The 15,603-nt window shown below is 45.1% G+C and overlaps 1 protein-coding gene across 1 annotated transcript in view; it reads left to right on the top strand.

Annotated features, from left to right (window-relative positions):
- The first annotated feature begins 260 nt into the window (after positions 1–260).
- LOC120023925 (utrophin-like) overlaps positions 261–15,603 on the top strand; it is a 187,234-nt gene continuing 171,891 nt past the window's right edge. The window contains 14 exon segments of the mRNA XM_038968027.1: positions 261–274; positions 846–900; positions 902–994; positions 1,175–1,227; positions 1,229–1,327; positions 8,888–9,079; positions 9,471–9,606; positions 9,764–9,913; positions 10,301–10,453; positions 10,544–10,655; positions 10,867–11,069; positions 11,782–11,823; positions 11,825–11,937; positions 12,133–12,322. Coding sequence (XP_038823955.1) covers positions 261–274; positions 846–900; positions 902–994; positions 1,175–1,227; positions 1,229–1,327; positions 8,888–9,079; positions 9,471–9,606; positions 9,764–9,913; positions 10,301–10,453; positions 10,544–10,655; positions 10,867–11,069; positions 11,782–11,823; positions 11,825–11,937; positions 12,133–12,322 — 1,605 coding nt within the window.

Genomic DNA, 15,603 nt, shown 5'->3' with positions numbered 1-15,603 from the left:
ATCTAGATGAAGCATGGATTGTAGACTATTCCATGCGTCTGGTGCACAAGATGAGAAGGCAGTCTTGCCTAACACTGTAAATGTCCTGGGGACTATAAGTAGCAACCATCTAGCAGACCAGGTATGGTAACTGCTGGTGGTGAAGGAGACCAGACTACATAGGTAAAGAGGGAGTTTACCCAAAAGGGCTTTGTAGATTAACACATACAAATGTATCTTTCTGCGCATATAAAGCGAGATCCAACCTACCATTTGGTACAATGTGCAATGGTGGGTGAGTGACTTGGCATTTGTAATAAAGCGCAAGGATGCATGATAAACAGAGTCCAGTCTCTGTAAGACAGAGGCTGCAGCATGCATATACAACAAATCACCATAATCAATTACAGAGAGAAAAGTGACCTGAACAAGCTTCTTTCTAGTCAGAATAGGATTTGGATTGGAGTGTTTTGGAGTCTTTTCTAACATGCTTTAGACACATTTTCATAATGCATTGTAGTCGATGGCAAGTGATGACTCAGCAAACATTTTCTACCAATTGTCTCTGTAATGAAACAAAACATTTAAAAAAACGTTTTGACGTTCAACTATAATCCCAGAAAGAGTGAAAATATGTATACATAGAAATGTGTGAACTTGCTATTTGATATCAAAAAGTTTGACATGTGATGCTTCCCAGTTCCCACACAGATTGCTATGGTTGTGTTACCTATCTTATTTGAATGTACTGGTTGTAAGTCTCTCTAAGAGTGTCTGCTAAATGTAACGGTAAAATGTAATAGATTCACACACACCCATACACATGCATTCACTGTTTCTAACATACCACCATCTCTTGCCAGCAGATGGAGCCAGAGGAGAAGATGTCCTCTCAGTCCCTCAGACTATCTGCTGGATATAAAAAAAGGCTCTGCTGGCCATGGCCCACAACGAACTGCTGCTCAACTCTATCGAGCTCAGCAGTGGTCTCTACGACGACTTCTCCAGCCAGGGGGTGGAGGGTGAGAAAGAGATGAGGGGAGATATAGGAAGGGGAAGGGAATAACTGTGTTGTCCTGTAGGTCTGAATGGAGACCTCTCACTCATTTAATTACTTCCCTCTCTCCACTCCTACCTCTCTCTCCTCTCCTCCTTCTCTCTCTCCTCTCTCCCTGCCGCCTCTCTCTCTCTATAGGAGAGTCTGGAGTATGTCGGGGAGCAGGTGACGTTGATCCATGAGCGCCATCCTGGAGGCACCGCAGAGCGAGGGTGCACAGATCAGAGACACCCTCATCCAGCTCAAAGCAGAGTGGGACCGCCTCAACTGCATTTACAACCACCGCAAAGGGTGGGTGATGGACGATCAACATTAAGTTACTTAGTAACTGCCAAGATCTTAATACTTAATGACCATGAAAGAGTGTACGGAAGAAGAAACTGAAAAATATACTCATTGTAGCAACACAATAAGGGGGAAATGAGCAGCTCTGTAAAGTCTTAGAATTTCCACTATTGGATGTGAGAGGATCTGTTTGTCTCCTCTAACAGGGCTATGTACTGTAGATGTAGCTTTACTCTCATCACTGATTGGTTAGTGTCACCCACAGAGAGAGTGAGTGTATGATGTCACTTAGTCATGACCTTGTCTCCATCCTGTCTCTGTACTGTCAGGGAGTTCCATCTACAACTGACCTATCCTGGGTACATGATTAAATGTCTTCTATCTGCTATGGACGACAGAGGAGCGAGGATGGAGATATATAACAGTGCACATACTGTATACCAAGACCTCAGCACACACACACACATACACACAGACTGATCAACACAGGCCAAGTTGACTGGGAGCGCACACACACACACAGACTGATCAACACAGGCCAAGTTGACTGGGAGCGCACACACACACACACACACACACAGACACGCTCCCGAGTGGCGCATCGGTCTAAGGCACTGCATCTCAGTGATAGAGGCGTCCCTGGTTCGATCCCGGGCTGTATCACAACCAGCTGTGATCGGGAGTCCCATAGGGCGGTGCACAATTGGCCCAGCATCGTCCGGGTTAGGAGAGGGTTTGGCCAGGGTATGCTTTCATTGTAAATAAGAATTTGTTCTTAATTGACTTGGTTAGTTAAATAAAGGTTTAAGAAAAATTAAGAAATCAACACAGGCCAAGTTGACAAGGAGCCCACACACACACAGGTAGACTGATCAACACATACAGTACACTCTACATGTCAGACATTGAGTGATATAGTCCAACTTTATTTTGAATTAAGAATCAACCAATACAACTTTACCATCTATCAATATACAGTCGTATGAAAAAGTTTGGGCACCCCTTTGAGGCTGCATAATGATTTACTCTGTCACAGAAAATGATCACAGTGGCATGCCATTCATTTTCTAATAAAAGCTGAGTACTGGGGTATTGTCCAGACAAAGATTTTTAGTGTAGCAATATTAAGTTAAATTAAATCAGATGTGAAAAATAGGCTATGCAAAAATGTGGGCACCCTTGTCATTCTGTTGATTTGAATACCTGTAACTACTTAGCACTGATTAATTGGAACACACAATTGGTTTGGTGAGCTCATTAAGCCTTGAACTTCATAGACAAGTGCATCCAATCATGAGAAAAGGTATTTAAGGTGGCCAATTGCAAGTTGTTCTCTTTGACTCTCCTCTGAAGAGTGGCAACATGGGGGCCTCAAAACAACTCTCAAATGACCTGAAAACAAAGATTGTTCAACATTATGGTTTAGAGGAAGGCTACAAAAAGCTATCGCAGAGATTTAAGCTGTCAGTGTCCACTGTGAGGAACATAGTGAGGAAATGGAAGACCACAGGCACAGTTCTTGTTAAGGCCAGAAGTGGCAGGCCAAGTAAAATATCGGAGAGGCAAAGGCGAAGGATGGTGAGAATGGTCAAAAACAGCCCACAGACCACCTCCAAAGACCTACAACATCATCTTGCTGCAGATGGTGTCACTGTGCATCGTTCAACAATTCAGCAAACTTTGCACAAGGAGAAGCTGTATGGGAGAGTGATGCGGAAGAAGCCTTTTCTGCACACACGCCACAAACAGAGTCGCTTGAGGTATGCAAACGCACATTTGGACAAGCCAGCTTCATTTTGGAATAAGGTGGGGCTGTGTGGCCAGTGCCGGTACTGGGAATCTTGTTAAAGTTGAGGGTCGCATGGATTCCACTCAGTATAAGCAGATTCTTGGGAATAATGTTGAAGAATCAGTCACAACGTTGAAGTTAAGCCGGCGCTGGAAATTAACAAGACAACGACCCAAAACACTGCTCAAAATCTACCCGGGCATTTATGCAGAGGAACAAGTACAATGTTCTGGAATGGCCATCCCAGTCCCTAGACCTGAATATCATTGAGAATCTGTGGGATGATTTGAAGTGGGCTGTCCATGCTCGGCAACCATCAAACCTAACTGAACTGGAGATGTTTTGTAAGGAGGAATGGTCCAAAATACCTTCATCCAGAATCCAGACACTCATTAGAGGCTATGGGAAGCGTCTAGAGGCTATTTTAGCAAAAGGAGGCTCTACTAAATATTGATGTGATTTTTCTATTGGGGTGCCCAAATTTATGCACTTGTCCGCATCCTCCTCCTGTGCAGATTACAGTGGAGATACCATCAGCCTGGTTTAGCATTGTTGATGCTCCCCCTCCGTGATTATAGAGCCATTCTGCAGAGGAGGCTTATTATGAGGCCTGGGGTCACGTGTTTAAATGCAGATGGATAGGACCCTCTGTGCATTGGTCAGCGTCACTTAGATCCCTGCCATTTGAAGACCCTCAGCCATTTTGACTTGCCATTTTAGTCCATTGGTTATGCCAATAGAACATTTTACAGAACGTAACCATTTGCAGACTTTTATCAGCAAAGTACATGTGCATATTGCACATTCTATTAATCCAATAAACCTCATTTCACTACTGAAATATTGCTGTGTCCATCAGTTATTTGATAGATCAAAATGAAATTGCTGATCCAAACACCCAATTATTTATAAATGGAAATCATGGAAATTGTCAGGGGTGCCCAAACTTTTTCATACGACTGTATAACATTAAACATTTTCAAATAGGAGTAGCAAATGTTTATTATTCTTTTTTAAAATTTCACCTTTATTTAACCAGGTAAGCTAGTTGAGAACAAGTTCTCATTTACTACTGCAACCTTGCCAAGATAAAGCAAAGCAGTGCGACACAAACACAGAGTTACACATGGAATAAACAAGCGTACAGTCAATAACACAATAGAAAAAAAGAAAGTCTATATACAGTGTGTGCAAATTACGTAAGGAGGTAAGGCAATAAATTGGCAACAGTAGCAAAGTAATTACAATTTAGCAGATTAACACTGGAGTGATAGATGAGCAGATGATGATGTGCAAGGAGTGAAACTGGTGTGCAAAAGAGCAGAAAAGTAAGTAAAAACAATATGGGGATGAGGTAGGTAGATTGGGTGGGCTATTTACAGATGGACTATGTACAGCTGCAGCGATTGGTTAGCTGCTCAGATAGCTGATGTTTAAAGTTAGTGAGGGAAATGTAAGTCTCCAGCTTCAGCGATTTTTGCAATTCGTTCCAGTCACAGGCAGCAGAGCAAACTGTAAGGAAAGGCGGCCAAAGAAGGTGTTGGCTTTGGGGATGACCAGTGAGATATACCTGCTGGAGCGCGTGCTACGGGTGGGTGTTGTTATCGTGAGCTGAGATAAGGCGGGGCTTTACCTAGCATAGACTTACAGATGACCTGGAGCCAGTGGGTCTGGCAACAAATATGTAGCGAGGGCCAGCCGACTAGAGCATACAGGCCGCAGTGGTGGGTGGTATAAGGGGCTTTGGTAACAAAACGGATGGTACTGTGATAGACTGCATCCAGTTTGCTGAGTAGAGTATTGGAAGCTATTTTGTAGATGACATCGCCGAAGTCGGGGATCGGTAGGATAGTCAGTTTTACGGCGTTGGTGAAGGAGGCTTTGTTGCGAAATAGAAAGCCGATTCTAGATTTGATTTTGGGTTGGAGATGTTTAATATGAGTCTGGAAGGAGAGTTTACAGTCTAGCCAGACACAGGTATTTGTAGTTGTCCATGTATTCTAGGTCAGAACCGTCCAGAGTAGTGATGCTAGTCGGGCGGGTGGGTGCGAGCAGCGAACGGTTAAATCATGCATTCGGTTTTACTAGCGTTTCAGAGCAGTTGGAGGCCACGCAAGGAGTGTTGTATGGCTTTGAAGCTCGTTTGGAGGTTAGTTAAGTGTCCAAAGAAGGGCCAGATGTATACAGAATGGTGTCGTCCACGTAGAGGTGGATCAGGGAATCACCCGCAGCAAGAGCGACATCGTTGATATGTACAGAGAAAAAAGTCGGCCTGAGAATTGAACCCTGTGGTTCCCCCATAGAGACTGCCAGAGGTCCCGGACAACAGGCCCTCCGATTTGACACACTGAACTGTCTGCAAAGTATTTGGTGAACCAGGCGAGGCAGTCATTTGAGAAACCAAGGCTATTGAGTCTGCCGATAAGAATACGGTGATTGACAGAGTCGAAAGCCTTAGCCAGGTCGATGAAGACGGCTGCACAGTACTGTCTTTTATCGATGGCGGTTATGAAATCGTTTAGTACCTTGAGCGTGGCTGAGGTGCACCCATGACCAGCTCGGAAACTGGATTGCACAGCGGAGAAGGTACGGTGGGATTCAAATTGGTCAGTGATCTGTTGGATGGTTATAGGTCTATAACAGTTTGGGTCTAGAGTGTCACCTCCTTTGAAGAGGGGGATGACCACGGCAGCTTTACAATCTTTAGGGATCTCGGACGGTACGAAAGAGGTTGAACAGACTGGTAATAGGGGTTGCAACAATGGCGGCGGATAATTTTAGAAAGAGAGGGTCCAGATTGTCTAGCCCAGCTGATTTGTACGAGTCCAGGTTTTGCAGCTCTTTCAGAACATCTGCGATCTGGATTTGGGTGAAGGAGAAGCTGGGGAGGCCCGGGCAAGTAGCTGCAGGGGGTGCAGAGCTGTTGGCCGAGGTTGGGGTAGCCAGGAGGAAAGCATGGCCAGCCATAGAGAAATGCTTATTGAAATTTTCGATTATCAAGGATTTATCGGTGGTGACCGTGTTACCTAGCCTCAGTGCAGTGGGTAGCTGGGAGGAGGTGCTCTTGTTCTCCATGGACTTTACAGTGTCCCAAAACGTTTTGGAGTTAGAGCTACAGGATGGACATTTCTGTTTGAAAAAGCTAGTCTTTGCTTTCCTGACTCACAGAGTGTATTGGTTCATGACTTCCCTGAACAGTTGCATATCGCGGGGACTATTCTATGCTATTGCAATCCGCCACAGGATATTTTGTGCTGGTCAAGGGCAGTCAGGTCTGGAGTGAACCAAGGGCAATAACTGTTCTTAGTTCTACATTTTTTGAAAGGGGCATGCCTATTTAAGATGGCGAGGAAATTACTTTTAAAGAACGACCAGGCTTCCTCAACTGATGGGATGAGGTCAATATCCTTCCAGGATACCTGGGCCAGGTCGATTAGAAAGGCCTGCTCGCAGAAGTGTTTTAGGGAGCGTTTGACAGTGATGAGGGGTGGTTGTTTGACCGTGGACCCATAGCGGATGCGGGCAATGAGTCAGTGATCGCTGAGATCCTGATTGAAAACAGCAGAGGTGTATTTGGAGGGCAAGTTGGTCAGGATGATATCTATGAGGGTGACCATGTTTACGGATTTAGGGTTGGTCGTTTCCTTGATAATTTGTGTGAGATTGAGGGCATCTAGTTTAGATTGTAGGACTGCTGGGGTGTTAAGCATATCCCAGTTTAGGTCACCTAACAGAACGAACTCTGAAGATAGATGAAGGGCAATCAATTCACATATGGTGTCCAGGGCACAGCTGGGAGCTGAGGGGGGTCTATAGCAAGCGGCAACAGTGAGCGACTTATTTCTGGTGAGATTCATTTTTAAAATTAGAAGCTCGAACTGTTTGGGCATAGACCTGGAAAGTTTGACAGAACTTTGCAAGCTATCTCTGCAGTAGATTGCAGCTCCTCCCCCTTTGGCAGTTCTATGTTGATGGACAATGTTGTTGGGTATGGAAATCTCAGAATTTTTGGTGGCCTTCCTAAGCCAGGATTCAGACACGGCAAGGACATCAGGGTTGGCGGAGTGTGCTAAAGCAGTGAATAAAAAAAACTTAAGGAGGCTCCTGATGTTAACATGCATGAAACCAAGGCTTTTTTGATTACAGAAGTCAACACATGAGAGTGCCTGGGGACACGCAGGGTGTGGGTTAACCTCCACATCACCCAAGGAACAGAGGAGGAGTAGGATGAGGGTACAGCTAAAGGCTAGCAAAACTGGTCGTCTAGTGCGTTGGGGACAGAGAATAAAAGGAGCAGATTTCTGGGCGTGGTAGAATAGATTCAGGGCATAATGTGCAGACAGGGGTATGGTGGGGTGCGGGTACAGTGGAGGTAAGAGGTTGCATCTCGACATGCTGGTTATACTGGTTGAGGTCACCGCATGTGTGGGAGGTGGGACAAAGGAGGTATCTGAGGCTGTTACGCACGCCTCTAAGAAGAGGGAACGCAACACCCTGCTACAACTCAACGCCCCGTGAAGTGAAAGAGGTATGTAGGTGCGAGTAAGGATGACAAAAAGGCAGAATGTGGTACCGTTTACAAGGACTTTATTCCTTTACACGGTAATATGGGGAAAAGGGGCTGGACAGAACCAAAGCAAGTAAATGTCAAAGCTCCCCCTCTCCTATCTAACCTGCCTACCCACTACTTACCTAATTTAACACCACCTGGTGCCCTAACTAAAATACAGGGGGTGGTCCGCCCAGATCTTACCTAGTGTGCCTAGACAGTGAATATACTATGGGTATATGTATGCCCGCGGGCCTCTTGACTAAGCACTCCCTAGGTGCCTTCCCCTTCCCCCCTGGGAACAAATGAAACAGAATATCAAACAAACTAAGAAACCAAGGACATCAAATAAGCACTATCTGATAATGCAACAAACTAACACAGTACATACCAAATCGCTTTCTGAGAAACAACGAACACTATATAACCCTCAGCTCCCTGAAAAACAACCAACACCGCTCTCAGCAATTGAATTCTCTCTATCACAATCATTCTCCTCTCTCCTGAACAGAACACTGGCATTTATATAGCTTCAGGAGTCTAATTGGAAACAGCTGCGTCTTGACGAGGGGGCGGGGTCAGCTCCAATTAGCCATGGAGTCGACAAATCAGCTGCTTGGGGAGAATTCAGGAAGCCATCTCCTGAAACACACACACTCAAATACAAACTACAACACAGAAACTGGGGAAGGTAACAGAGGCATGTACCAGTCATGCGGACCAGTCGTGGTGACGAAGGGACCGGGCCAGATGGCGAAAGAGGAATTGTAGTTGTAGTAATTTCGTTTGCTAGCTGGGAGATGCGCCTGGCTCAGGGCTAGCTTCAGGGCTGGGTCACTCGGTGGCAGCTAGCTAGCTGTGATGATCAGGAGTAATGGTCCAGGGTTTACGGCAGGAAACCGGCGTTGCAGTGGAGAAAAACAGTCCGAGGCTGGCAGGTATTATCCAGGCTAAAAAACGTCTGGTGCCTGTGCAGAGGGTAAAGGCCGCTAGCAGTGGCTAACAATGACTAAATAGCTAGTAGCTAATTAGATAGTTAGCTTTTGATGGCTAGCTTCTGATGAAAGTTTTGGCTATCAGATTTTGACTTTGTCAGCTCAGGGATTCGATCTAGCAACCTTTCAGTTACTGGCCCAACGCTCTAACCACTAGGCTTCCTGCCGCCCCCAATTGACTCATTCTGTTGATTAATACAACTTTGATTTCTTGTTTTATATTGATCTGTAAGCCCCTCTCTCTCTTTGGAGCTGGAGGAGGGCCTAGCCAGTCACCAGCCTGTCCTGGCCGCGTTGACCCAGACAGGTGAGAGGATCATCGGGCAGCTGTCAGCCCCTGACGGGCCCCTGCTGGAGAACAAGCTGGAGGCCCTGGGGCAGCGCTGTAGGGCCGTGCACAGAAAGGTGCTGGACAGACAGCACAGGTAACCATGGAGATGAACACCATGGTAACTAAGCATAGTCGCCATAGAAATAGGACAGCTTGTTAGGAGTGATAAGAAGGGCATTTTGGACCCCAAAAATAGTTTACAGTGGAAAAAAGAATGTTTAGAAATTGGATTATGTTTATATGAGCAGGATAAACTCTTGCAGATATGTATCGAAACGTATGAATATTTGCTGCATCAATGTCCTAAGCGGTAATGATATCAGCATGACAGATCAGCATACAAATGTAATATAAATGTTAGGATTTGGCCTACACACGGCAGCTGTAGGGAAATTGAGATCTTAATGTGTGTGTGTGTGTGTGTGTGTCTGTGTTTGTGCGGCTTGCGCCTGTTTATCTGTGTATGTGTGTGTGTTTGTCTGTAGGCTGACTGGAAGTGACCCTGTCCTATTAGAGCTGGTGACGCGTAGTGGAGACCTGGCTCTGTGGCTGGAACAAGCTGAATGTGCTGTGAGCCCTCTGCCCGTCACTGCCACCAACAGCAACCTCAAAGAACTTAAGGTAAGGCTTAGAGTCAGGACATGTTGCCCCCCTAACCCTCACCTTGACCTACCCTTTCATTTACCCCATAATTCTCCCCTCATCCATCCCTCACATCTTTCAACCCTCTTCACCCCTTTGTGAAGAGGGGTGAAGACCCCCCTACCTATCTCTCTAGACTCTGGCTGAAGAGATGGACGCCCAGAATGAGTGTCTTGGTTGGCTGAACAAGAACGTCCCCCAGATTCTGGCCAATCAGAGCGTGAGTCATCAGGAGAGAGACTAGCACATGAGCTAACTCAGGACCGTCAATCGCAACTGGAACAAGGTGAGAATAACCTCTTGAACCTATGTTTCCTAATGAACATAATGTAACTCAGTAGCCTAAACCTCAACTGGAAAAAAGGAAGGGTAACACTAAAAGAGTAACGGTGGAGATGAACTATGTCCCTTCTTCATCTCTCCATTCATTGTCCTCAATCTCTCTCTCTCTCTCTCTCTCTCTCTCTCTCTCTGTCTCTCTCTCTGTCTCTCTCTCTGTCTCTCTCTCTCTCTCTCTCTCTCTCTCTCTCTCTCTGTGTGTCTCTCTCTCTCTCTCTCTCTCTCTCTCTCTCTCTCTGTGTGTCTCTCTCTCTCCCCCTCTCTCTCTCTCCCTAACACCTCCCCCCTCTCTCTTTCTGTCCCTCTCTCACTCTCCTCTCCCCATGTCCTGCAGGTGACTCATGAGTTGTTAGATAAAGTAGGGGAGGTGGAGGGGAACCTCCAGAGTCACGGTCAGTTCCAGGACAAGATGAACAGAATGACCGACTGCATCCAGGTCACACACCAGACCCTCAGTGGGAGAGGGGTCAGCCCTGCAGAGAGCCAGGTAATGCGTGCGCACACACACACACACACACACACACACACAATTTTATAAATCCAATTGACGGATGGACTGGTTGGGTATTCTGCTCAGGTGGCGAACAGTGACCTGGAGCTGCGTCACCCCCAGCTGGAGAACATCTTCACTCTGGCCCAGAACACCAAGAACAAGACCTCCAACTCGAATACCTCCGTCACTGAGAAACGCATGTATGCTCACAGAGCCAGTAAAGCAGGAACATAATGTACTGTGTCATACTTAGAGAGAAAAGCGTGAATATACCTTAAGAGAAATGCATTTGGATACACAAAATCACATATACAGTTTCGGTTTCTGTAGAAATATGATTGTCCAAGTGCAGTTTAGCCTTAGCACAAGGTCACCCACACCTACTCTTTTCCTTACTCTCTCTGCAGTGGAGAAAGGGCATAGCCAATGGGACAACACTCAGCAAGGTGTGGAGGCGCGGCTCCAGCAGCTGGATAACATGATTGGCCACAGCGATCAGTGGGAGAAGCAGAGACAGGAACTGAATGCTCTGATTGGTCAGAGCGAGGGGCACCTGCACAACCTTCACCGCTCCAGGGAACCCCTGACCATACAGCTCAGTGACAACAAGGTGAGAGATACAGCGACCCTTCCCCTTTGACCTTTGGACTACTGATACTCGGCCCCATTAGCCAGATGGGTGGAATAGCTTTTAATCAATGATAAAGGGTAAGATTTTTGTAATTATGTTCATGGTTAAGGTTAGGATTGGGAACTGTGACTTGAAACAGCGAATGGCAAGTATTTTTTTGTGTGTTTGCATCTTAGCCCAATAGATAACACACGTGTACAATTCATCATGCGTTTTAGTATTCCAGTGTATCGTGCTGATTATGACAAGGAGTATATGCAGATGAGAGGTCTCACTGTTGGTTAGTCACGATTATTATTGATAGTGTTGATGAATGCTGATCAAACATGCCTTGCAGGTAAATAATGGTAAGCGTATGAGCCGTCACCTATGGGGATTGCCGTGGACTTTCTTTTCAATTGTTGCCCAATGCAATGCCAATTTCAAACAGTAGAGGGCATCTGTGTCTAATTCACTGTTGTACTGTAGTTACAATGCCATAGCACAGGTACTGATAGCTGTTCTGACAATTATGTATTATTTAATTAAATAGGTTAGCATACCTTAAGTTAAAACAAAGTGAGATCCTGAGGGAACCATGATAATTAGTGTGAGATTAAATGGGAAGTGACAAGGATATGAAAGAAGTGAAATAGTTTAGTCCGTGAGGAGTAGGTTGTTGTCATTAATTGTTGTTTTTTTTTTTCTCCAGGTGTTCTTGCAAGACCTTGGAAGAGGTCAGGGTACCGTGGCAACCTTTTAACGAGCTGTCCAATCAGCTCCTGCGAGAGTATTCCGCTGACGACACAAGGAGGATCAAAGATGTCACAGAGAAAAACAACATAGCCTGGAACGACATCAACAAGAGGTGGACGCACACATACAGACACACACGCACGTATACACACACACTTGTCAAGTCTCCCTTATTATAATGTCCTGAGCTACTTGAATTCTTGACTCAGCTATTTCATTCAACGATGGACCTCCAACCAAACCAATGCTTGTTCATTTGTCATTACATTGATTATTAATTGTCATATTGATGTTGATTGATTGACAGAGCTAGTGACCACCAGGCCAAGCTGGACAGTGGTCTGAATGCTCTGCAGATGTCACTCAGCGAGCTGGAGGCCTTCCTTAAGTAGCTGTAAGAGGCCGAGACTACCGTCAACGTCCTGGCTGACGTCTCCCAGTTGGAGGAGCTATCCCAGGACTCTGCCCACGTCAAGAAGCTGAGAGGGCAACTGGAGGTAGACCACGGCCCTTTGATCTGCTGATTGTTTGTGTCGGTGTGTTTTGGGGTTATGTGTGCGTGTTTTAAAAGTTGTAAGGTGACAGAAAATAAAGGGAACTGGGATGTAGCGGTATATGGTTTAGATGAGGGGCTGAAACACAGAGGTTTCATCTGTTCACAGATTAAATGCTATAGACTCCTACAGAAATGTGATTTCATTCAGCTACCATTGAGTTGTGCTTTTTCATTGTGTTTTTCTAGGTTAGTCTCACTTGAAGGAGCATTGATGCTCTAAAAACAGCCTGGTCATACATGGTCTCCTACGTGGGCTCTTTTCTCCATCTCTGCTTCCACCAATAGGACGCCCACGTCGTTGTCATTTCAAATGGAGTTTTCTGGAAATTGTTTTTTTTCTCCATTCTACCCTCTACCCCTTCTTATCCTCTCTCCCCCTTCTCCTCCTTCCGGTGGTGTGAAGTACATGCTTTCAAGTACTACTTAAGTCGTTTTTTGGGGTATCTGTACTTTACTATTTATATTTTGGATAACTTTTACTTCACTACATTCCTAAAGACAATTCTGTACTTTTTACTCCATACATTTTCCATGACACCCAAAAGTACTCGTTACGTTTTGAATGCTATGCAGGACAGAAACGGTCCGATTCACACGCTTATCAAGAGAACATCCCTGGTCATCTCTACTGCCGCTGATCTGGCGGACTCACTAAACACAAATGCTTTGTTTCTGAATGATGTCTGAGTGTTGGAGTGTTACCCTGGCTATCCGTAAATTAAAAAACATGAACGATTGTGCCATCTGGTTTGCTTAATATAAGGATTTTTTATTTTTTTTTCTCCCCAATTTTGTGATATCCAATTATCCCATCGCTGCAACTCCCGTACAGACTCGGGAGAGGCGAAGGTTGAGAGCCATGCGTCCTCCGAAACACGACCCTGCCAAGCCGCACTGCTTCTTGACACACTGCTCACTTAACCCGGAAGTCAGCCACACCAATGTGTCGGAGGAAACACCATACAACTGGCGACCGAGGTCAGAGCGCGACGGGTCAAGGACATCCCGGCCAAACCCTCTCCTAATCCGGATGATGCTGAGGCAGGTAGCCTAGTGGTTAGAGCATTGGGCCAGTGACCGAAAGTTTGCTGTATCGAATCCCCGAGCTGACAAATTAAAAATCTGTCATTCTGCCACTGAGCAAGGCAGTTAACCCACTGTTCCCCGGGTGCTGAAGACGTGGATGTCAATTAAGGCAGCCCTCCGCACCTCTCTGATTCAGAGGGGTTGGGTTAAATGTGTAAGACACATTTCAGTTGAATGCATTCAGTTGTACAATTGACTAGGTAGCCCCCTTTCCCCAATTGTGCGCCGCCTCATGGGGCGGCCGGCTGCGACACAGCCTGGGATCTAATAAGGAATTTGAAATGATTTATACTTTTACTTTTGATACTTCATTACATTTTTGCAATTAGATTAACTTTTGATACCTAAATATATTTAAAACCAAATACTTTTAGACTTTTACTTAAGTAATATTTTATTGGGTGACTTTCACTTTTGCTTGAGTTATTCCTACTTTTACTCAAGTGTGACAATTGGATACTATTTCCACCACTGCCTCCTTCTCGCTTATTTCTCTCTCTGGCTCAGTGTCTCAACTTGGGGTAAGATTGATGGACTGCGCTCAGTGCTAAAGGGAAACTGGATTAATGAAATAGAATGAACGAGAAAGGGGAATGAGAAAAGAGAGGGACATTGTAATGAGAGGAGGGAGCAGGACAGACTGAAGGTGGTCAGTGAGATGGGTCGAAAGGAACCTTGAACCTTCCTTCATTCAGAGTGACTCGTCTGTCACCAATTAATGTCAAGTCGGTCACCTTACCTGTGTCTCTTATGGAGAGGTTCAATATAACTACAAGTCACATTCTTTCTTAGGATAGTAATTGCTCCTTAGAAGTTTGGTCTTCGAGAGGAGCCATAGAAAGACGAAGCACCTTATTATTGCAAGAGAAAAAATGGCATAACATTTTTGGGGGAACCTTATCACAAATTGTCTTGCAGTAGGAGATTGTTTGAGGTGAAAGAAGTAGATGGTTATCTTTGTGTGGTTATCTTTCTGTGCTAGCCTGTTTCCCTACGCTGGTGTAGTGCCATATTGTGTTATACCATGCTAGCCTGTTTCACGCCATGTTCTGCTGCAGTGACTTCATGTGAAGCCAGCATGCAGCCTGTTTGCTATTAGTCACTGTCACACAGGAGCACAGGGACACGCACAGCACAGAGAGAGAGGGCAGAGTGCAACACACACACACATACACATACACATACACACAGTACCAGTAAAAAGTTTGGGCACACGTACTCATTCAAGGTTTTTTTTCTAAATTGTAGAATAATAGTGAATACAACATTATGAAATAACACATATGGAATCATGTAGCAATCAAAGAAGTGTTAAACAAATCTAAATATATTTGAGATTCTTCAAAGTAGCCACCCTTTACCTTGATGACAGCTTTGCACACTCTTGGCATTCTCTCAACCAGCTTTACCTGGAATGCTTTTCCAACAGTCTTGAAGGGGTTCCCACATATGCTGAGCACTTGGACCGCAGAGTGAAGGAAACGCTGCAAACAACTCATCCCAAACCATCTCAACTGTGTTGAGGTAGGGTGATTGTGGAGGCCAGGTCCTCTGATGCTGCACTCCATCACTCTCCTCCTTGATTGTTCCACTAAGCGCAAACCAGATGGGATGGCGTATCGCTGCAGAATACTGTGGTAGCCATGCTGGTTAAGTGTGCCTTGAATTCTAAATAAATCAGACGGTGTCACCAGCAAAGCACCCCCACAACATCACACCTCCTCCATGCTTTAACGTCCATTACTCGTCTTTCTTGGCCCAAGTAAGTCTCTTCTTATTATTGGTGTCCTTTAGTAGTGGTTTCTTTGTAGAAATTCGACCATCTGCTCTGAACAGTTGATGTTGAGATGTGTCTATTACTTGATCTCTGAACTATTTATTTGGGCTGCAATTTCTGAAGCTGGTAACTTGATGGTTTTTGCGACTGACCTTCATGTCTTATTGAAAGGATGAATTGTCATTACTCTTTGCTTATTTGAGCTGTTCTTGCTGTAATATGGACTTGGTATTTTTAGAAAATAAGGCTATCTTCTGTATACTACCCCTACCTTGTCACAACACAACTGATTGGTTCAAATGCATTAAGAAGGAAAGAAATTCCACAACTTAACTTTTAACAAGGCACAGCTTGCATTC

This window comes from Salvelinus namaycush, chromosome 29 (genome assembly GCF_016432855.1).
Source record: "Salvelinus namaycush isolate Seneca chromosome 29, SaNama_1.0, whole genome shotgun sequence".
NCBI lineage: Eukaryota > Metazoa > Chordata > Actinopteri > Salmoniformes > Salmonidae > Salvelinus > Salvelinus namaycush.
This window is presented reverse-complemented; position numbering and strand designations above follow the sequence as displayed.